This window comes from Notechis scutatus, chromosome 3, assembly GCF_049901735.1.
Source record: "Notechis scutatus isolate UNSWTSFEM ecotype Mainland chromosome 3, rNotScu1.2, whole genome shotgun sequence".
Lineage (NCBI taxonomy): Eukaryota > Metazoa > Chordata > Lepidosauria > Squamata > Elapidae > Notechis > Notechis scutatus.
The window spans coordinates 35,905,220-35,923,998 of record NC_142011.1 but is presented as its reverse complement, the minus strand read 5'-3'; the positions used below and the strand labels follow the sequence as shown (position 1 = coordinate 35,923,998).

The following is an 18,779-nucleotide window of genomic DNA, read 5'->3' as shown; positions in this document are numbered from 1 at the left end:
GACTGGAAAATATGGGAGACTGGCATATTAGGGTGCTTTGAGTTGCGAAGAGACGGACACTACTTAGCAACTACATAACCTCCACCACACAGATAAAGATGTTGCGCTAAACTAAAGAAACACTATGGTATATCTGCACTGTAACAGTGCAATGTATCTAACGAAGAGCTTAAGATGGAAAAATTATAAAGCTGCAAAGTCTTCCTCCTGCCTCTTTCTGCCCCTCTGCACACCCTTTCCCCCATATCTTTCTGCTGTCCCTGATCCCTGTCTATTTACACGTCTATTTACACGTCTATTTACACGTGAATTGGACCAGCCTAAGACTACTAAACCTAAATATGGCCATGTTTCCAATGCCAATATAGCCTTTTAATCCCATCACAAGGAGAACAATGAAAAGCCCTCAATGAAAGTTCATCTAGGAAGCAAGAGGCGAGAAATGTACATACAGTGATGACATTTGAAGAGCAGTCTCTGTGTTGGAGAGAGATCCTTGAAGGTATCTGAAGATTGGATCTTTTATGGCTGAATAGGATTGCTCTATACATGCCAAAACTAGGACTGAACAGCAGAGAGCCAGGGAAAGAGCTTTCCTCCTGAGCATGGACATGTGTGTAAATTTTTCTACCTCTGTCACAAAGGCTTTATTTTGGAGATTGATCATGCATATCAAATGAATTCAGACTATACATTGTAAAAGGAGAGCCAAGTTAGTGTATGGTGGCAAAAAAGAATAGCATTTCTTCTGGTAATACCTCTTCTTAATAACAATTTCATTAAGATTTAAATGTGGGTGACGCAGGGAGGAAGGGAAGGGAAAATAGTGTAGTCCTAAACTTACAACCACAATTGAGCCCAAAATTGCTAAGCAAGCCATTTGTTAAGTGAATTTGCCCCATTTTATGACCTTTCTTGCCACAGTTGTTAAATTAATCACTTCAGTTAAGTTAGTAACATGATTGTTAAATGATTCCCCATTGGCTTTGCTTATCAGAAGATCACAAAAGGAAATCACATGACCTCAGGATACTGTCTGCAACCGTTATAAATATGGATTCCTAAGTGTGAAAACTGGTCATAACTCATTTTTTTTCAATGCTGTTGTAACTTTGAATGGTCACTAAATGAACTGTTGTAAATCAAGGACCACCTATAGTTGGTTATACAGGTTATATGTGAGACAGATTGCATCTACCTTATTAATTAAGAATTTTCCCCTCTTCAGTCCAATTTAAATCCTACATCAATCAAGCCACTTCATGCATCTGATATAATGAGCTATAGCTCAAGAAGACCTATGCCTTTTAATAAAATAGTTGGAAATATTGCTTCCAGACTCCTGATGTTTTTGTCAGGAAAAGATACAAACTGTATCACTACATTTCCTTGTCATCGTGTTGAACAAGTACTAAATACTGAAACTAAAAGCAAAGTAACAATGCCACACCTCAAACACCTATCTAGTTCAACAAAAGTAAAGGATTAAAGGCCACTGAGGCTTTTATTTACAGTAACACAAAATTGAAGTATTACACTATATTTACATTATATAATATTTTACATCTCATGTAATAATAGTGACTGTCAGCAGATGGAGGCATTGTTCATAAAAATTATGTTTAGGAAAGGTCTGAGGGGGATGGGAGAAAAACCTAGGTAAAAAAGGAATGTATTTTGACTTTACTTTGGCAATTATTAGATTGCACTAAAATTCACAGGGTTTGGTAATGTGCACTTTGAAAACACATTTTTAAATTGTGTAAGCATGCAATGATAATTAATTAGATATGTTCATTCAATCGTGTTTCTTAATGGCATAACCCAGTTTTGATTGTATAAGCATTTTTGGAATTACATTTTTTATATTTTGACATCAGTCTATTATTTCTTTCAAATATCATTAATACTGTAATAAATTATGATGCAAACCAACCATCCCCAAAGTGATACTCTCCAATATGCTATTGGCTAGCTCATTTTGAAGTTGAACAGATCTGAAAACAGTAACTTGGTTAAAATGTAATGCAAATATCAAACAACGAGCAAGCATTAGCTTTTCAGCATCATTTCTAACATGAATGATAGCTGTTATAAAGCAGGCAAAAGAAGATGGAGAAGGTGAGTTGCAAAAAAAGCAGAACAAGAGGTACAAACCCTCCATATTCTTTGCATAATAAAATGTATGAAATATTTGAGCCAGAATTCCCGAACCTGGAATGCTCATGAATGGAGTACTTGTTCAATACCTTGGTGGAATACCATTTTGTGAAAATAAATTTAAATAAATTTAAAACCTGACCATTTTCATTAATGCTATTGTGGCATTTAGTGACTTTTTGAAATAAAAGCCAAGGAATAAAAACTTTCCACCAGTAGTTCCAGAACTACCACCCCTACTGTCCCTGCATTTTGCTACCAATGTAACATCTTCAAAGAACATTTCAGGCAGGGACTGAAAGATCTAAACTGTTTTTACTGAAAATCCCCCAGATTGGAATGGAAGATACCAGAGGTGGTATTCAGCAGGTCCTGACCAGTTCTGGCAAACCGGTAATGGAAATTTTGAGTAGTTTGGAGAACCAGCAAATACCAGCTCTGACTGGAGATTTTATAGTATCCTTCCCCTGCCACGCCCACCAAGCCGCGCACACAGAACCGGTGGTAAAAATATTTGAATCCCATTACTGGAAGATACATCTTATTATACTTGGCTCTCCACTTACTAGCAGTTGTAGATAGGCAATCCAACTCTAAGCAAATGTATTTGAAAGAAAATCTGATGGGCTTTCTTTCTAGCTTTAAACTGCATATTGATGAAGATTGTGGACTTGTTTAATGACCTATTCATCAGAAGTGTACTGTGTACTACTACAATAATAATTTTCTATTCATTTTGTATAAGATTCAAAAAAATATCAAATTGAAAACTATTTTCAATGGACAAATAGCAACTGAATCATTAAATTAAGAAAGCTTCAGGCATATTCTGATTTTACATATTATTATTGAGAGAAGTGAAATAAGACACTGCATTGCCACCAAGGAGATGCATTTGTTTGTAGATGTGTGAGCATTTGATATACACACTTAAAAAGATTTTGTTTTCATTTCTGCATCCACCCAGCGAGCCAGCACTTAGAGAATTTTGTTTTGCTTTTCTTTTTAGAAAATGTGCAAGTTTCTCTTTCATTGCCTTTAAAAACCTAAAAGTTCAAGACTAAATTTGGTCATGCAGCACTTCAAGATTCTCTGGAATGTCCTCAAGTTTCAAACTCCTCTGATAGATATCAGCTCCACCTCCTGTTTCGTATGATTGGCTTTCCTCTGCTTGGCTGAACTGTTGTCACTTTTCATTGGTCAGTTTCTCTACATCTGCATAGTCATTATAATCCAAGCTGTAAAGGGGGTTTTGTTTCTTACATATAACATTTCAACACCTCTACAGTACCAGAAAAAAGAACTTGGTTTTGCAGAAATCCCAACTGTTTTTTTAAACTTGCTTTTTAATATATACACAAATACATATATACATATATAGAGTGTACTCTTGCAACCTGCCAAGATGTCGAAAGTAGCAAAATACCGACGGCAAGTCAGTGAAGATCCAGATATTGACAACTTATTATCCACTTTGTCTGCAGAAGAGATGGAGGAGCTAGAAAAAGAACTGGATTCATCTGATACAGATGGGAGCATTCCAGTAGGCCACGAGCAGAGAGATAAAACTGACAAGCAATTGAGTGGCAAGTGCAATCGAGAGGAAACACTCAGCTACCGTGAAAAGGAGACCAAGAAATTTATTCCAAAGGAACAGTCAACGGATGTAAGTTGCTTTTTGGGAAAGGTGCATTAGTATAAGGGGAAGTGGAGTAATGCTAGCTGTAAACTATGGCTAGAATTATACAGTTTGCTAAGTTAAAACATCAGATTTTAGGGAGTTTTGCAATGTGTAAACCTAGCCGGAAAGTCAAAAGGAAAATATTACTTTTCCATAGTAAGATGCAACTCACATCCTGTTTTTCATAAACTTGATCAGTGTAATCAAGTTTATTAAGCTGCCTTAAAGTATATATTTATTGGTTTTCATTGACACAAATATTTTCCTAAAGTTTTGCTGAATAAAACAGTTAATGGGTTTACACTTCTTACTAAATCATGTTTGTTTATCATGTTTATTGAGTCAATCACAATGATTAAGTTCATTTACTGTGTAAAGTCAAAATGATACAACATTATTAACATGAGTAAATGCTATCACAGAGCAGGTTTTTAGTTTCTTGAACTTGGAGATAATTGTCTCACTTAGGGAAGTGAAAGTTGTTCCCCATTAGGTTGGGTTGAAGCCCCAAAACTGTTTCTGGTTCTAGCTTTACAATATTGGGAGTCCAGTCTTAATGCTCTGTGGCTGTGTTGATAATATCTGAGAGTTTAGTTACTGCAAGAGATAAGATGGAGAAGGTCACCCCACATTTCCTGGGTTTGTGAAAGTCATAATTTACTTTAATGATAAATTAATTGAACAAGCTTAAGTAGACTTGTGCCACAATGGTAAGCCTTAAAGTATGGTTTGGAAACCACAAAACTACCACTAGGTTCATATGACTAGGTCAGAATCAAACAAATCACACTATGGATTGGTGGCATGAGTTAACCCAATGATTGGGATTTGTAAAAACATGGTTTACAGTTTAGCATGTTGGGCATGCTAAATTTCCAAATGTCTATTCTGACATTTAATAAATTATTAATAAACAAATCCATTTTACTCTTTTTTCCTTTTATAGCAGCTAACAGCAAAACACTATAAGGGATGTGTTTACATAGTATGCAAAGCCAAATTGTGTTTTGTTTGAAGTTTAGCATTTCATGTGAATTCCATTGTTTAAAAACTATGGGATAGAGTGATACCATTTCCAATCCTTTTAAAGTCTTGAAAAAAAGTGAGATAAGTACCCATGTGATTGTACAATATGTTTATTTATTATAGAATTATGGTTAACTAAATAGCTTGCATTTGCAGACCACCTGAACATAAGCTGTTACATGGTCTGGGTTCATATCAATAGACAAATGCATTTTAGAGTAGTGGTTTGTTCAAATCCAGTCTATATATCATGCCACCTGACAAGGGATTATGAGAGGTAAGCTCTATGCTATGTTTATAAATGTGCCAAACCATATTTTGTTTACCTATGATAACTACATAAATCACAGTTGACTAAATTCTTTCAAAACATTTACCATACTGTAGCTTATTAACCATACATTTTTGACATAGTTTTTTATGCGAACTCAGGGTTTACGTTATGTTCCTTGCGTGGTGAGGCTAGATCAATGGACTTTGTCTTGCCAGCAGCAACCACATTTGCTTGCCCAGCACTAAGTAGAAATGTAGATGGGGAGGAACTGAAGCTATCCAGTACTAAAGAGATCCCTTGAGGAAAAAAAAGAACCTTAATTTGCAACAAGCAAGGCTGGTTCTGTCCATAAGCATAATGAAGCAGAGGCTTCATGTGGTGGATTAGGAACACAAGCCCAAATGGCGCAAGCTAAAAAAAATATATCTAAGGGCAGCTTTTTTTTTTTGCTTGAGGCACAGAATAAAGGTAGTCCTTGATGTACCGTATATGCCGGCGTATAAGACGACCCGGCGTATAAGACGACCCCCCAACATTTCCACTCAAAATATAGTTTGTTATATACTCGCCCCTCTTCCGCACGCCTTCCACTTTTGCACTTTTTTTTTTTTGAGGCACTTTTGTGCACCGTGGAACGAATCCGTGAAGCCGAAAGGAGCAGCCAGCCTTCTCCAGCTCCCAAGGAAGCAGGCTCGCACCGCCCAGGCTCCGCTGAGGTATCCGGCTGGGGCTGTCAGGAGTTGTTACCGCTGGCGCGCTCCAGCGGCTCGTCCTGCCCTCGGGAAGGAAAGGCAAAAAGGAAGAGCCGCGGCGGCGCTTTGCAATGGCAGCAGCGGCTCCTGGTTTTGCCTTTCCCTTCCCGAGGCAACGCGGGACTGGAGCCGCGCCAGCAGTAACAACTCCTGACAGCCCCAGCCGGATACCTCAGCGGAGCTCGGGCGGTGCGAGCCTCGTTTCCTTGGGAGCTGGGAGAAGGCTGGCTGCTCCTTTCGGCTTCACGGGATTCGTTTCCACGGTGCGCAAAAGTGCCTCAGCCGCTGGCAGCCGCAGTGCTTCCCAATTACTATTTGCCGGCGTATAAGACGACCCGGCATATAAGACGACCCCCCCAATTGGAGGCATGTTTTTCAGGGCAAAAAAGTCGTCTTATACGCCGGCAAATACGGTACAATAGTTCATTTAGTGACCGTTCAAAGTTACAATGGCACTGAAAAAATGACTTATGACCATTTTTCACACTTATGACAATTGCAGTATCACGATGGTCATGTGTTTACATTCGGATGCTTGGCAACTGGTTCATATTTATGTCAGTTGCAGTGTCCCAAGTTCATGTGATTAGTTTTTGTGACCTTCTGGCAAGCAAAGACAATGGGGAAGCCAGATTCACTTAACAACCATGTTTCTAATTTAACAACGACACTGATTCACTTAACAAATGTGTCAAGAAAAGTTGTAAAATGGGGTAAAACTCACTTAACAAATTTCTGACATAGCAACATAAATTCTGGACTCAATTGTGGTCCTAAGTTGAGGACTACCTGTATGTTGTCAATATATATATTCTGAGCTACAAACTTGCCAACCACGTGTTAATCTAACATAGTTTGAATTCATCCCATGTGTTAATGATTCAGTATTCTTTATGATACCTATCAAACTGACCATAGCCTTAACAAGTTAGCCCCAACAGGAAAGGCTCATCAAATTAGACACATTTTAAATGTTGTACAATCTTCTCTGGTGTGACTAGTACTGTATGAAATCAGATTAGCTGAATAAATCATGGTTGAGTTAACCAAGAGGGATCAATAGATGCATACACCAAATGATGAAAAAGAAGTGGCCTATATATTTTATCTCAGATGTAGATGTCTAAGTCCTGCAAAGTTCTGCCAGCTTGTCTTGCAAGTGGGTGAGTGGATGCAGTTGTCACCAAGTAAAATTTGGCACAGCAATAGGAAGAATAACTTCTTTGCAGATGGTATGGGTCCCCCCCCCCCAAGTGTGGTACAAGAAATAACACTTGGTTGACTTCTTCCAAAAGCATATTAAAATCTCAGCATTTATCAGAAATACATTATGCAAAAATGATTTCCTTTATTTCTCTAAAATCTGCTGGAATGTTAATGTATTTTAGAAAGCTCATCTCCTTACAGCTCTATTTTACTTTGACTTATTGCCATGTTTGGATAATATGCTAAGTTACCATACTTGATGAAAGAGATCATGCCTTCTTCCAGTTTCACTACACATCTTCCCATTCCCACAGCTATTTAACCGAAGGCAGAGGCTTACTGATGATTTGGTATATTATGCAAATGTAAAGTAACAACTTTAGTTGGCAGGAACTAGGAAGATAATTTCAAATTCAGTTCTTGCTAACAACCTGTCCCAACTCAAGTGTTTATAGAGTGGATGGGGATTTGAAAAATATGCATGCCAGTTTATTTCATTTTGCTGGTTGATTGGAAAGAAGGCTAGGACAATAATAACAGAATTAAGGTATTTCAGTAGAATGGTCTTTCTTGAAGATCATTGTTTCTGTCTCATTCTAGAGATCAGCAGGAAGCATCTTGAACTTGAATGTTGGTGAAAACAGCAGGAGGCAAAGTAGACCGTACGTTTGCCTTTCAGAACTTGTAATTCGCTAAGCTGAACTGAAGCTATGCATGTTATGTGTTATGTATGCCATGTATGATAGCTAGCAAGTGGCTTGATTTTTGCCATTTTGGGAAGCAGTGATAATAACATGTTTTTTAAGCTTTTAGTACTCAGAGGTTAGTGAATCGTCTTTGCTTTGGTGAGTCACACACTCTTTGATTCTTGCATAGGAAAGATCTCCAGAAAACTTCAGGCTTGCACAGATTTATGGCATGTTTCTCTTTATTTCAATCTTATCTAGCCTGGTGACTTGGCATTAAGGATTTGGTGCCCCCAAAACATTTAGGGATCACCAACTAGGAATAGGTTGCTTTATTTGTTAGTGAACAGTTGTTCTCTGGAGCAGAACTGTGCAAGAACTGTGCAAGAACACAAGTAGTTCAATCTGAATTTAAACATAGTGGCCAAGAATTAGCTTCTACTTAATGATTGAAGCAATGTAGAACCCTCTGACAAATTGAGAAAATGGACATCTCTGAACATCTTTTGATTAACAAATCCAAATAAATTACCTCATGTCATGTATTTTGTTTTTAACATTATACAATGGGTCGGAGTGTAACAAAATATATTGCTTTCTCAAGCTAAGATACAGATCTCTATTATTAACATTTGGACATGTTAAAACACTGTTCAGTGTCAGGCCTCTTTGCTATCTTACTTACTCTGAAGTTCTGTTCTGTAATACTGAACTGTGGGAAACAAACTCTCCAGGGTAGTAAATCTGGTCTTTTAGATCACCTTACAGTAAAATGATATTGCTGAGCTGACTCTCTTCTCTTTCTGTCTCTAGAGAGAAAGAGAAAAAATATCCCGTTCATTCGTTTTCTCTTCCTCAGGCTTGTTAGGAGCTGATGGATTAACACATCTGAAAACAGCAGTAGGAAGGCTACAAGGGCCAAGTTTGTTATAACACCACATAGCACTGCACCATATGGGGAGAACAAATCACTTGATCCCAGAAGTTCTCTATATTCTTCCATAAGGAAAGACTGATGCCTTTTCATTCTCATGTTTCATTATGTCGTTCCAGAATGTATAATGCAACTGAAACCGTTAAGAGAATTGACATTCTATATAAGTAACTTTATCTGTTTGTTACCTTGTCTTCAGGAATTCAACAGAGCATATGCACTGTACTCTGCCCTCATATTTTTCCCTGTGACAGTATGACAACCACCCTGTAAAATAGATTGGGCTGAGAAAAAGGTGACTACCCACACTGAGCTTCTGTGCTAAGTGTGGACTAGAATCTAAATCTTTCCGTACCAATTCAACCCTTAACCTCTAGAATACTGGCTGTCATTTTTATAACAATTTTCTCAAGTCTGAGTGCTTTTCTATAAGATGCTACCAATTTGCTTACATAAGCTATGCAATCATATGATATTTGTGCAGATATTGTGCTTAAATTTAGCCATTTATTGCTGCAGTTACAAGACCTTGTGCAAATAGAGAATTTCTAAGCTGCAATTGTCTCGGCTGTGCAATGCTGGCTTTAATTAGATAGTTCAAATGGATCTTTGGAGGGAATATCTGACATACTTCATCTTCCAGCTCTTGCCAGCTTGCCAGAAACAGGAAACTAGATGCAAAACTTGTAGCTTAGTATCCTTTATTATATTTGTTTTTTTGGAGGTGGAAGGGATTTAATTTTCAGCATAAAATTGAATGCATTCTCTTATTCTCAGGGGTGGGATTCTACAGATTCGCACCTATTCTCTAGAACCGGTTGTTAACATTCTAAGCAGTTCGGAGAACCGGTTGTTAGAAGAAATTACTGGCCTAATCCTGTAAGGAAGGCAGGAAGGAAACATTCTGGTGTTGCTTACAGAAACTGCCTCTCCATTAACCTTTATTACATTCTTGGCAGGACTAGACTTCCTGTCTCAGGAACTTCTCTGGAGTTTTTTTTCCCCTCCTTTGCTGGTACTTTGCTTGTGTGGAGTGACCATTTAAAGTTGCTATGGCACTGAAAAAAGTTACTTATGACCATTTTTCACACTTACGACTGTTGCAGCATCCACACAGTCATGAGAGGCCAGGCGAGGAGATGCATGCCTCAATGTGAGTGATGTTGAGTTGGCCACACCCAGCCAGTCACATCACCAGAAAGCCACGCCCACCAACTAAGCCATGCCCACAGAACCGGTTGTTAAAAAAATTGAATCCCACCCCTGCTTATTACAGATTGGCACAGAGTGGTTAAGACATCTGAGCTAACTTATTCACCAGAAGATTCAGTTATAGATTCTGTATGGACATAATGGTAACAGAGGTGCTCATAGCATCCTGATCACTTTAATATTTCATACAACTTTGTCAATTTCTGCTCCATTTCAAACAAGAAGCTAGTAAGCTTGGTGAGAAAAGGCTGGTCTTCTGAAGGTGCTCTAAAATCAGTCCTGGGTGGTATGAACCTGATCAAGACTGAAACTTTAATGACATTATTTTTGGATTCTCCCCAGTTATGTGCTATTGCTTACACAAATACACATCAGTTATAAAGAGTCAGAAATAACCTCTGAGATAGCTTTATTAGCACTTGATTATTTGAGCTTCTATCATGGTCATCTAGAGTCTTGACCGTATCTAGTTATTTTAATGCCTCAAGGGAATGCAGTCTTATGAGTCGATTCAGAGCTATGTTGATTATTCTGCATAGAATAATTAATGTATAAAAACAGTACTGTAAATATGTAAGATAAATGTTGATACTGCACAAAGTTAATAACAGTAGGGAAAGCAGACGTTTAAGGATGAGATTCAATATACACAGCCACTTGTTTTTAATTCATGTTAATTTCTCTTTATGCCAAATAATTTGATTCCTCTACTTAAAGTCAACACTGCCTATCCTACAAAATCTAGGCTTTAAAAGTGGGACCAGATAAATTAGTAGAGGTACAGTAGATCTATCAACAATCAGTAGTCATAAATAATTCTAAATGGCATTGCCAGGTTTAGAGACATTATCTCTCTGAATAGCAGTTGCTGGAAATAAGGAATTGAGTGCGTGCCTCTACCGCACAACCAACAGAAGCTATGAAAAAGATAACACTACCACACATCAAAAACATCTCAGAAAACAACAGGCTACTATACACAGCATTACCACAGCACACAAACCAACTAAACCTCTAAATTAAACCAAAGACCCAGTACAGTAGTCCTTGTCTTACAACAGTTCATTTAGTGACTGTTCGAAGTTTCAACGGCACTGCAAAAATTATTTATGACCGTTTTTCACAGTTACTATCTTTGCAACGTCCCTATGATCATGTGATCAAAATTCAAATTCTTGGCAAGTGGTTCATATTAATGACTGTTGCTGTGTCCCAAGGTCATGTGATCACCTTTTGCAACTACAAGCAAGCCAGATTCACTTAACAAGTGGATTACTAACATAACAATTGCAGTGATTCACTTAACAACTGAGGCAAGAAAAGTCATAAATGTCTCACTCAACAACATAAATTCTGGGCTCAGTTGTGATTATAAGTTGAGGATTACCTGTGGTAAAGATTGAGTTGAAAGGCAACATCTAGACCATAATGAGCTCTACAGCTGAAAAAGAGAGTGAATTCTTGGATCTCCTAGCCAAAATACACTTTCCAAGCAATATACCTACTGGCTCTCTAATATGTTTCAACACGTTTTGATTTAATACTGACAGCTTTTTCAGTATAAGCAACTAGGTGTCAAAGCAGAAGATAAAGCAGATTCTATAAATTGGAGTAGGCATATATTTTACTCCCTTATTTCAAGTTCTCTGTTGGATTTATGGCCAGCTTAATTTGTCTAAGCTTAAAATTTTTGTTATCAACTGGTTCCAACCATAAAACCTCTGAAGCACATATGTTCATGAATCTGATGAACTTTGTACTGTTCAAAGAAAAAGAAGTGGATTCTACCCTGAATCGCAAAACTAAATTATATTTAGAGGTATTCTAACTAGATAACATCACTTTTTCTCTAAATGTTAAGACAACCATAGGTGACCAGTAAGCTGTTTATAAACAACCCAAAATAGAAATGAGTGTCCCTGTGATACTTTCACACTCAAGGAGCCAAAAAAATAAGCTCAGAAGGCATTAGTTAACCTTTATTTTCTGATCCTACCAAAAGGTCAAAGCCCTCAAGCCCCTCATAACCAAAAGGTCAAAGCCCTCTCCCCAGTTTCAGGTGAGTGTTATTCTATAATTGTGGGAAATTGCCGGCCTATAAAAAAAAGCTATAACTGCAAATAAACCTCATACCAAACTATATGTTTCTGCCATTTGCATATAACAAAACCCCAGGGGCTATTTCTTGGGGAAGAGGTAGACATCTGTGGCAACTGAAAGAACAAAAGTTTCATACTTTCCCATCCAACTGCTTTTCCCTTTCCCCACACCCTAGATTCCAAACACATATAGTCACTCAGTTGATACTCAGCAGGACTTCATTACTAAAGCCTTAACCTGTAAATGAAGAACATGGTTTGAATGCACAGCATGGTAATCCATACTTAATCAAACCACGGTTTACTATTAATGCAATTGTCTGGGGTTGCACAAATATACTGAACTACAAATCAGCCAACTGCATTTTAGTCTAGTGCATTGGTTGATAATGTCAGCAATAGAGCCATTTCACCATACTTCTACAAATACATGTCTATGCTGCAATTCAGGCAGTAGAATGGAATGCTGCATTCTTATTCTGCCCTGAACTTGAATTCTTATTCATTGAGATGTCAGCCAGAACACCATATGGCCAAAGAGAAGGCAGGGTATGAACTCCATACGAGGAGGCAAATATTGTTTCTCTATTGCTTTTTTTTATTCTTTCCCAGGTAAGCTCTCACAAGTATTTCTAAGATTGCTGTCCAAATTTGTCCATAGTAATTCTATGCTTCGGGTAGTCAATAGTACACTGAGATATGGATATCACTCTCTGTCTTCCATGTGATTAGTTAATGGACTAGCTTAAAATAATGTTTGCGGAAAGAAAGACCAAGACTTGAACAAAGTAGAAATGTATTGTATGGCTATTCTTTATCTCCCAGCTTATCAAGCATGTAGTAAATCCAGTCATCATTTTTAAGGAACATGTCCTTATGATGTCAACTCTGTCTTATCCCCCATCTGCTATGGATACAACCTAGAATTTTTAGTTCATAGTTTTTAGTATGAAAATTGTATTCTTCAGATACAACACTTGTTGTAGGGCTAAGAATTCCATGGTCTCAAATCTAGGGATTATATAATCAGGGGCAGGGATCTATCCATCTCTTATTGGGCACCTAAGGTCTACTGAGATCATGGCCTCTCCCTCTCCAGGTTGCTGGCCACTGTGACTTTATTTGTCTTTATTTTTTTCTGAAAGGTCTTGGGAGCAAAGCCAATTTACTATTAGCTCTATTGCTTTATATGCATTTTCTCTTGAATGACTACAGCTCTGACTTCACTCTGCTCTTCAGAGGTCCTTTTTCCTTGACATAACATGGTTCTCTAGGTTAACTGTTGGGGTGTGAGGATAATTGAAGGTCTGCTTCACATTGCTTTTGAAGGGCTGAAGGCTGGAAGCAGTAACAACATGGAAGTGCCTTTAAATTGCACAGCTCTTGGATTTAAGTCTTTGTGACAAAGGCAAACCATATCAATATTTCAGAAGTGCACATATGTAGATTTAGAAGGGAAATGGGGAAAAGTCTGCTAAATTGGCTCTAAAGAGTTCTGAAAAATCTGTCCCCCACTGTACTGCAGTTAAGGACTCGGGACTGAAATCCAGGGTCCTTTAACTTGGGGGTAGGGGGCTGGGAGACCCAACAATGCAGTCCAGGAATAGTAAGTAATAGATATTGTGCCAGATGGATCCCCTCTCCTAACTGCAGGCTGCAGCTCAGAAGAGTTGATATTGCTCACTGCTACTTGCTAGCTATTGAAGTAGAGGTGGAAATTGAGGGAGTAGTCCTCTCTAAAAAAATACTTGATTAGAAGCCAAGGAATGGTCAGTATCATTTGGGAAAGAACAAAATGAGGAAAATTAAGGATGAAATGGTGCATTTTGGAGGAGAGCATAGATGGATAGGTACGTTCCCATGCAAGAGCATTCCTTTTCAAAGATGTGACCATACCTGGACAATTCATTGCAGGTCTCACTTGACCATATTTATTTTTCCTTATGATAAAACAGAGAGCCAGAATTGCCTTAGAGTTGGATCTAGAACATTAACTTTAAAAATCTCAATGTTAAAGCAATGAACTCAATGTTAACTTGCTGTTGCCAACATTGCACTGTGTCTGATCAAAAAGTCCAAAGACATGAGTCAACTGCAGCCTGGGAATTGCCTTGCTCTGGTAGAAAGGGCCATAAAAGGAAGCTTCTCAAAGAAAATGTAGAACTAAGAAGTCTGAACTTCTAGCAACAACATATAGATCTGAAATCTGCTACTAGTAAAAAAGTTAAAGTCCTTCAAGTCAGGTTTGACTCTTGATTTTTCTTCACAGTGATGGGAAAGTGGCTTGCCATTCTTTTTTGTTGTTGTTGCAAGTTTTTATTTTTATTTTTCTGTCTATTCTACATCTCAGGCATTTCCTGGAGAAATCCCATCCAAATATTAACCAAGACCATCCTTATTTACCTTCTGAGTGCTACCAAACCAGGAATTGTCACCTGCTGAGACATTTATTAATTAGGTCACATTCTAAAATTGTCTGGTGAGGCATTTCTATATTATTAAATAACTGCTAAAGTAAACATAGGCCTCAATCTGGAGTCTTAGCCTACATTTGCAGGGGCAGAGTCTCTGTTCCCATTTTCATTTGAACAGTCATGTTATCCTGCTATGTGGTATATGCTCACAAAGATGTATCACTGTGCTTTCACATCTACTTTAGTTTCATAACACAGCCAGTCATATTATGAACTCAGTTACACACTGCTTTAAAGTTGTTTGGTTGGTTTTGGCTTTGTATGTTACATAAAACCAATCAATATTGGATTATTCAACAATAATGATTAAAAAAAAGGTGGCTTGGTTCATTTTGAACCCAGCCATTACTAAATTTCTAAGCCATGGCTTATGATTTAGTGTGATGTGAAAACCTAGCCAGTTGAGGCAAAATCATCACGGCACAGTTAAAAGTAAACTTGCCTTAGTTCAATGGTGAACCCCAGTGCTTTCTCACCAAGATCAAAGAAATTTCCCAAGCTCTGTCTTGCTATTTGACTGACTTCCTTATTGGCAAACCCTAATCTTTCTTTCCCTGTCACTGTTATAATTATTGGGGCATTCTGTTAGTCCGATCTTAAAGGAATGTATATTCATTCTGTCTGTCTTCTATAAAAGCTGATATAATATAAAGTTGTCACTTTTCTTTGTAATCTTGTTAATTATCTAATTGGGCCATTTGGCTGACAGAGAGAACATAATATAAATTGACACACCTCCGCAAAAGATGACAAAGGTCTAGCTTTATCACCAGATGCATACTCTATTGAACATTCTATTTATCATGCCCTTGTAAATCTGGACTTTCTGTGATAAGAAGTGCCAAACTTTGAATTGGAAGGCTCTAAATTGTGTGGAGCAAGTGAAGGTGCATCCTTCCTGTCTCCAACTCGATAAAGTAACTGCTGCTGGATCCAAGGAAACTGCAGTATATACTTGCTTTAATTGGTTGTAGATGCCTTTACATCCCGCATAGCATTTCTGGGTTTCAAATCCAAAATAATATATACAGCCCTATTCTATCACAGACCATGTGCAAATGGAACCAAAGTTGCAAGTTTTGCTGAACATCTTCTTTTTGTATGTAAATACAACCAATTCTGCACTGTATTTAAATATTCAGCTTTGCATACTAAGATGCTGGGCTTGTCGATCAGAAAGGTGGGCAGTTCGGTTGTTCGAATCCCTAGCACCACGTAACAGAGTGAGCTCCCGTTACTTGTCCCAGCTTCTGCCAACCTAGCAGTTCGAAAGCATGTAAAAATGCAAGTAGAAAAATAGGGACCACTTTGGGAAGGTAACAGTGTTTTGTGCACCTTCAGTGTTTCTTCATGCTGGCATTTAGTCATGGAGACATCTTCGGACAGTGCTGGCTCTTCGGATTTGTAATGGAGATGAGCACCACCCCCTAGAGCCAGGAACGGCTAGCACTTATGTATGAGGGGAACCTTTACTTTTACCTTACAGTGTATCATAATAGGTATTTATTGAAGATAAGACACAAGAGAGCTGCTAGATGTTACACACGTGATATCCCAAAAGTGATTGGGGAGCATGCCTTTTCTACATGGTATTGAATCCAGGATTCTACATATTGTATTTTCTTATCACAGCATCTGAATGGTTTACAGGGTGTAATTGAGTATCACTCAACATGTTAGGAAATGTTGACACCTTTCAGTTGAAAGAAGTAGACAGCAGTATGTAGAAAACTGACACTACATGTATAACCTTTTTGCATTTGTTACTAGCTGATCTATTATGAGAGCATATAGCAACAGCAATAGCTTTTAAGTTTATATAGTGCCCCATAGCACTTTACAGTGTTTTCTAGGCCCTTACAATATAAGCATTATTTGCATATTGCCCACAACAATGTGGGTCCCTCGGAAGGATGGAAGGCTGAGTCAACCTGAAGCCCTGTCAGGATCGAATGTCAGACTGTGGGTAGAGTTTGCCTGCAATACACCACTGCTCCATCAGGGCTCTATTTTTTTTGCAGCCCTTTTGTAAATGACTTCTCATGAAGTCCAATAAATTCTAAATATTATTTTTTGTTGCATAAGGAGTCAATAAATTCTAAATATTTTTGTTGTTGTGTAAGTTGTAATTTGAGGTCCACTGACACTCTTGCTATAGTAGTTAATATGGTCTCCCGTTGTCTGTACTTAGAACAGGGGTCTTCAAACTTGACAGCTGTAAGACTTGTGGGCTTCAACTCCCAGAATTCCTCCTCCAGTCATGTTAGCTCAGGAATTCTGGGAGTTGAAGTCCACAAGTCTTAAACTTGCCAAGTTTGAAGACCCTTGACTCAGATCCTAACACTGACCATCCAAGCCAAGGTGACAGAACCACATCAAAACTTTCTAAACAAAGAATTTATTTTCTGAAAATATTTTCCAGATATATGAATGGGAATTCTTCTCAAAATGTAAATTAATCTAGGATTAATATTCATTTTGAGAACATTCATCTTTCTTCATAGGGTGAAGTTTAATAATTTCCATCTATTGATATCTGAAGAAACCTCGATATTTCATTTCTATTACATTGTCATGCCCTTGTCAGAATCTGATTCGGAGGGGGAGGCCGAGCAGCTGACAGGGAGTGAGACTGTGACTCCGTTGGCTGTGGAAGAGACTGGGGAAGGACACAGTCTGGCTGGGCAGAGCAGGGGAGAGGTAGAGCAAGGCAGAGGGAATTCAGAGGAAGATCCAGGCCCACCCCCTCTTCATCCTAGGGCACGCAGGGAGGAACGGAGAAGGGAGAATCGTGAGTTACATGGCTTAGGGCCCTGATTCTCTTCATTAGCTGGGAACACAGTGTTTAAAAAGGGAGTTTGCGCACAGCAACTTGTTGGAAACAAATTGTGTACTATCTTGTTTTGTCGAGGCTTATCTGGGTTCCTGGCGTCTTCCCAACTGTGTGTGTTTTGTTGGCCTTTGAAGTCTGCAATTCCTTATCCTGCCCTGTCCAGTTAATTGCTGCAGCGTGGTTTGTGTGGATTTTTATTTACAGTTTATATGTACTTTGTTTTCGGACTGAATTTCCTCCACTTAAAAACTGTTCTTGGGGCTCTTCTGGTTTGAGCTTCTTCAGCGACAGACCGAAACCACGTCTCTGCATGGTTTCGATCCGCGATCGCCGCTGGAGCGCCCCGAGCCAGCTGGTTTGGGGGCTAAGCCACCCCATAGAGGTGGTGAAGAGGGGGGAGACCACCAGCAGGGTTGAGGAGAGCCGCATCTCTCCTCCCCAGCTGGCCATTACTCCCCTTCCCGAAGGCGGTTGTAGCGGTGGTCAGAAATGGCCACCACAAAGAAGAACTCAACTGGAAAAGAATGTGCAGGAGGAAGATAAGAAGAGAAAGTTTTGGTTGACCGGGTCAAACAGCAAAAGCAACAAATAAGGTACCCTGGAATTGAAACTATTAAAAAAAACAATAACATTGTTCCCTAAGAAAAAATTTTAAGCTGCGAAGGAGAGAGAAAAGAGAAAAGATTTGGGTTTTTTTTTTCTCCTTTTCCTATACTGACAGCTAAGAGACTTAAGCAAGAAATTGGAAAACAATCCACTTTGACATTAATGGGCATTTAATGCTGAAAATAAAAAGTCAAAGGGATAATAAAGATTTCTGGATAATCAAAAGCTTTTGAAAACAGGAAAGGAGAGAAAAAGAATAAAAGGGCAGGATCTGGAAGGGAGGAGACTGCCTGGAATTAAAACGAACTTACAGCAAAATCTCAACAAGACTTTCAAAAGATACATTTTAACTGAAATATCGCAACAAAAACCCCAGGAAGAGAAAGTGGAAAAAGAAATAAGAAGAAATAACTTGGAACTATTTGGATTACTTGGTGATCTCTGGATTCTTGGTTATTGCATTTGAATGACTAAAATCAATCGGGTGGTTGTTTAAAACTGTTTAAAATGGCTCCACTTTTAGAAGAACTGAAAATGGAACTTAAAAAGTACAAAGAAGATGCACAAGAAGGGAGAGGTTCTTTTGGCTTCGTATTTCAGGTTTTAGAAATGGAGATTTGGAATTATGAGAAACAACAAGAAATGCCTGCAGAACAAGAAGCTTGCGACAAAGAAGAAGCCATCTTTAATGAACAAGTAATCTTAGGTGGGGGAAAAAAAGGAAAGGGGGGAAAGAGAATGGAAAGTTTAAGATTGGGAAAAACAACCCCCAAAAAGAATAGACTGAAAAATAAGTATAAAATCAGAAAGCAACAGAAGAGGGAAATGCAGAAGAG

General features: G+C 38.4%; 1 protein-coding gene across 3 annotated transcripts in view; it reads left to right on the top strand.

Annotated features, from left to right (window-relative positions):
• Positions 1-3,345: 3,345 nt before the first annotated feature.
• Positions 3,346-18,779, top strand: part of LMOD1 (leiomodin 1) — a 33,616-nt gene continuing 18,182 nt past the window's right edge. The window contains exons 1-2 of one of the 3 annotated variants that reach the window (XM_087959512.1): positions 3,400-3,826; positions 7,700-7,783. In XM_087959512.1, coding sequence (XP_087815638.1) covers positions 3,566-3,826; positions 7,700-7,783 — 345 coding nt within the window. In that variant the 5' untranslated portion in view covers positions 3,400-3,565. Of the gene's footprint in view, positions 3,848-7,699; positions 7,784-18,779 lie in introns of all 3 variants that reach the window. The other 2 variants (XM_026680853.2, XM_087959513.1) reach the window with 2 other exon arrangements.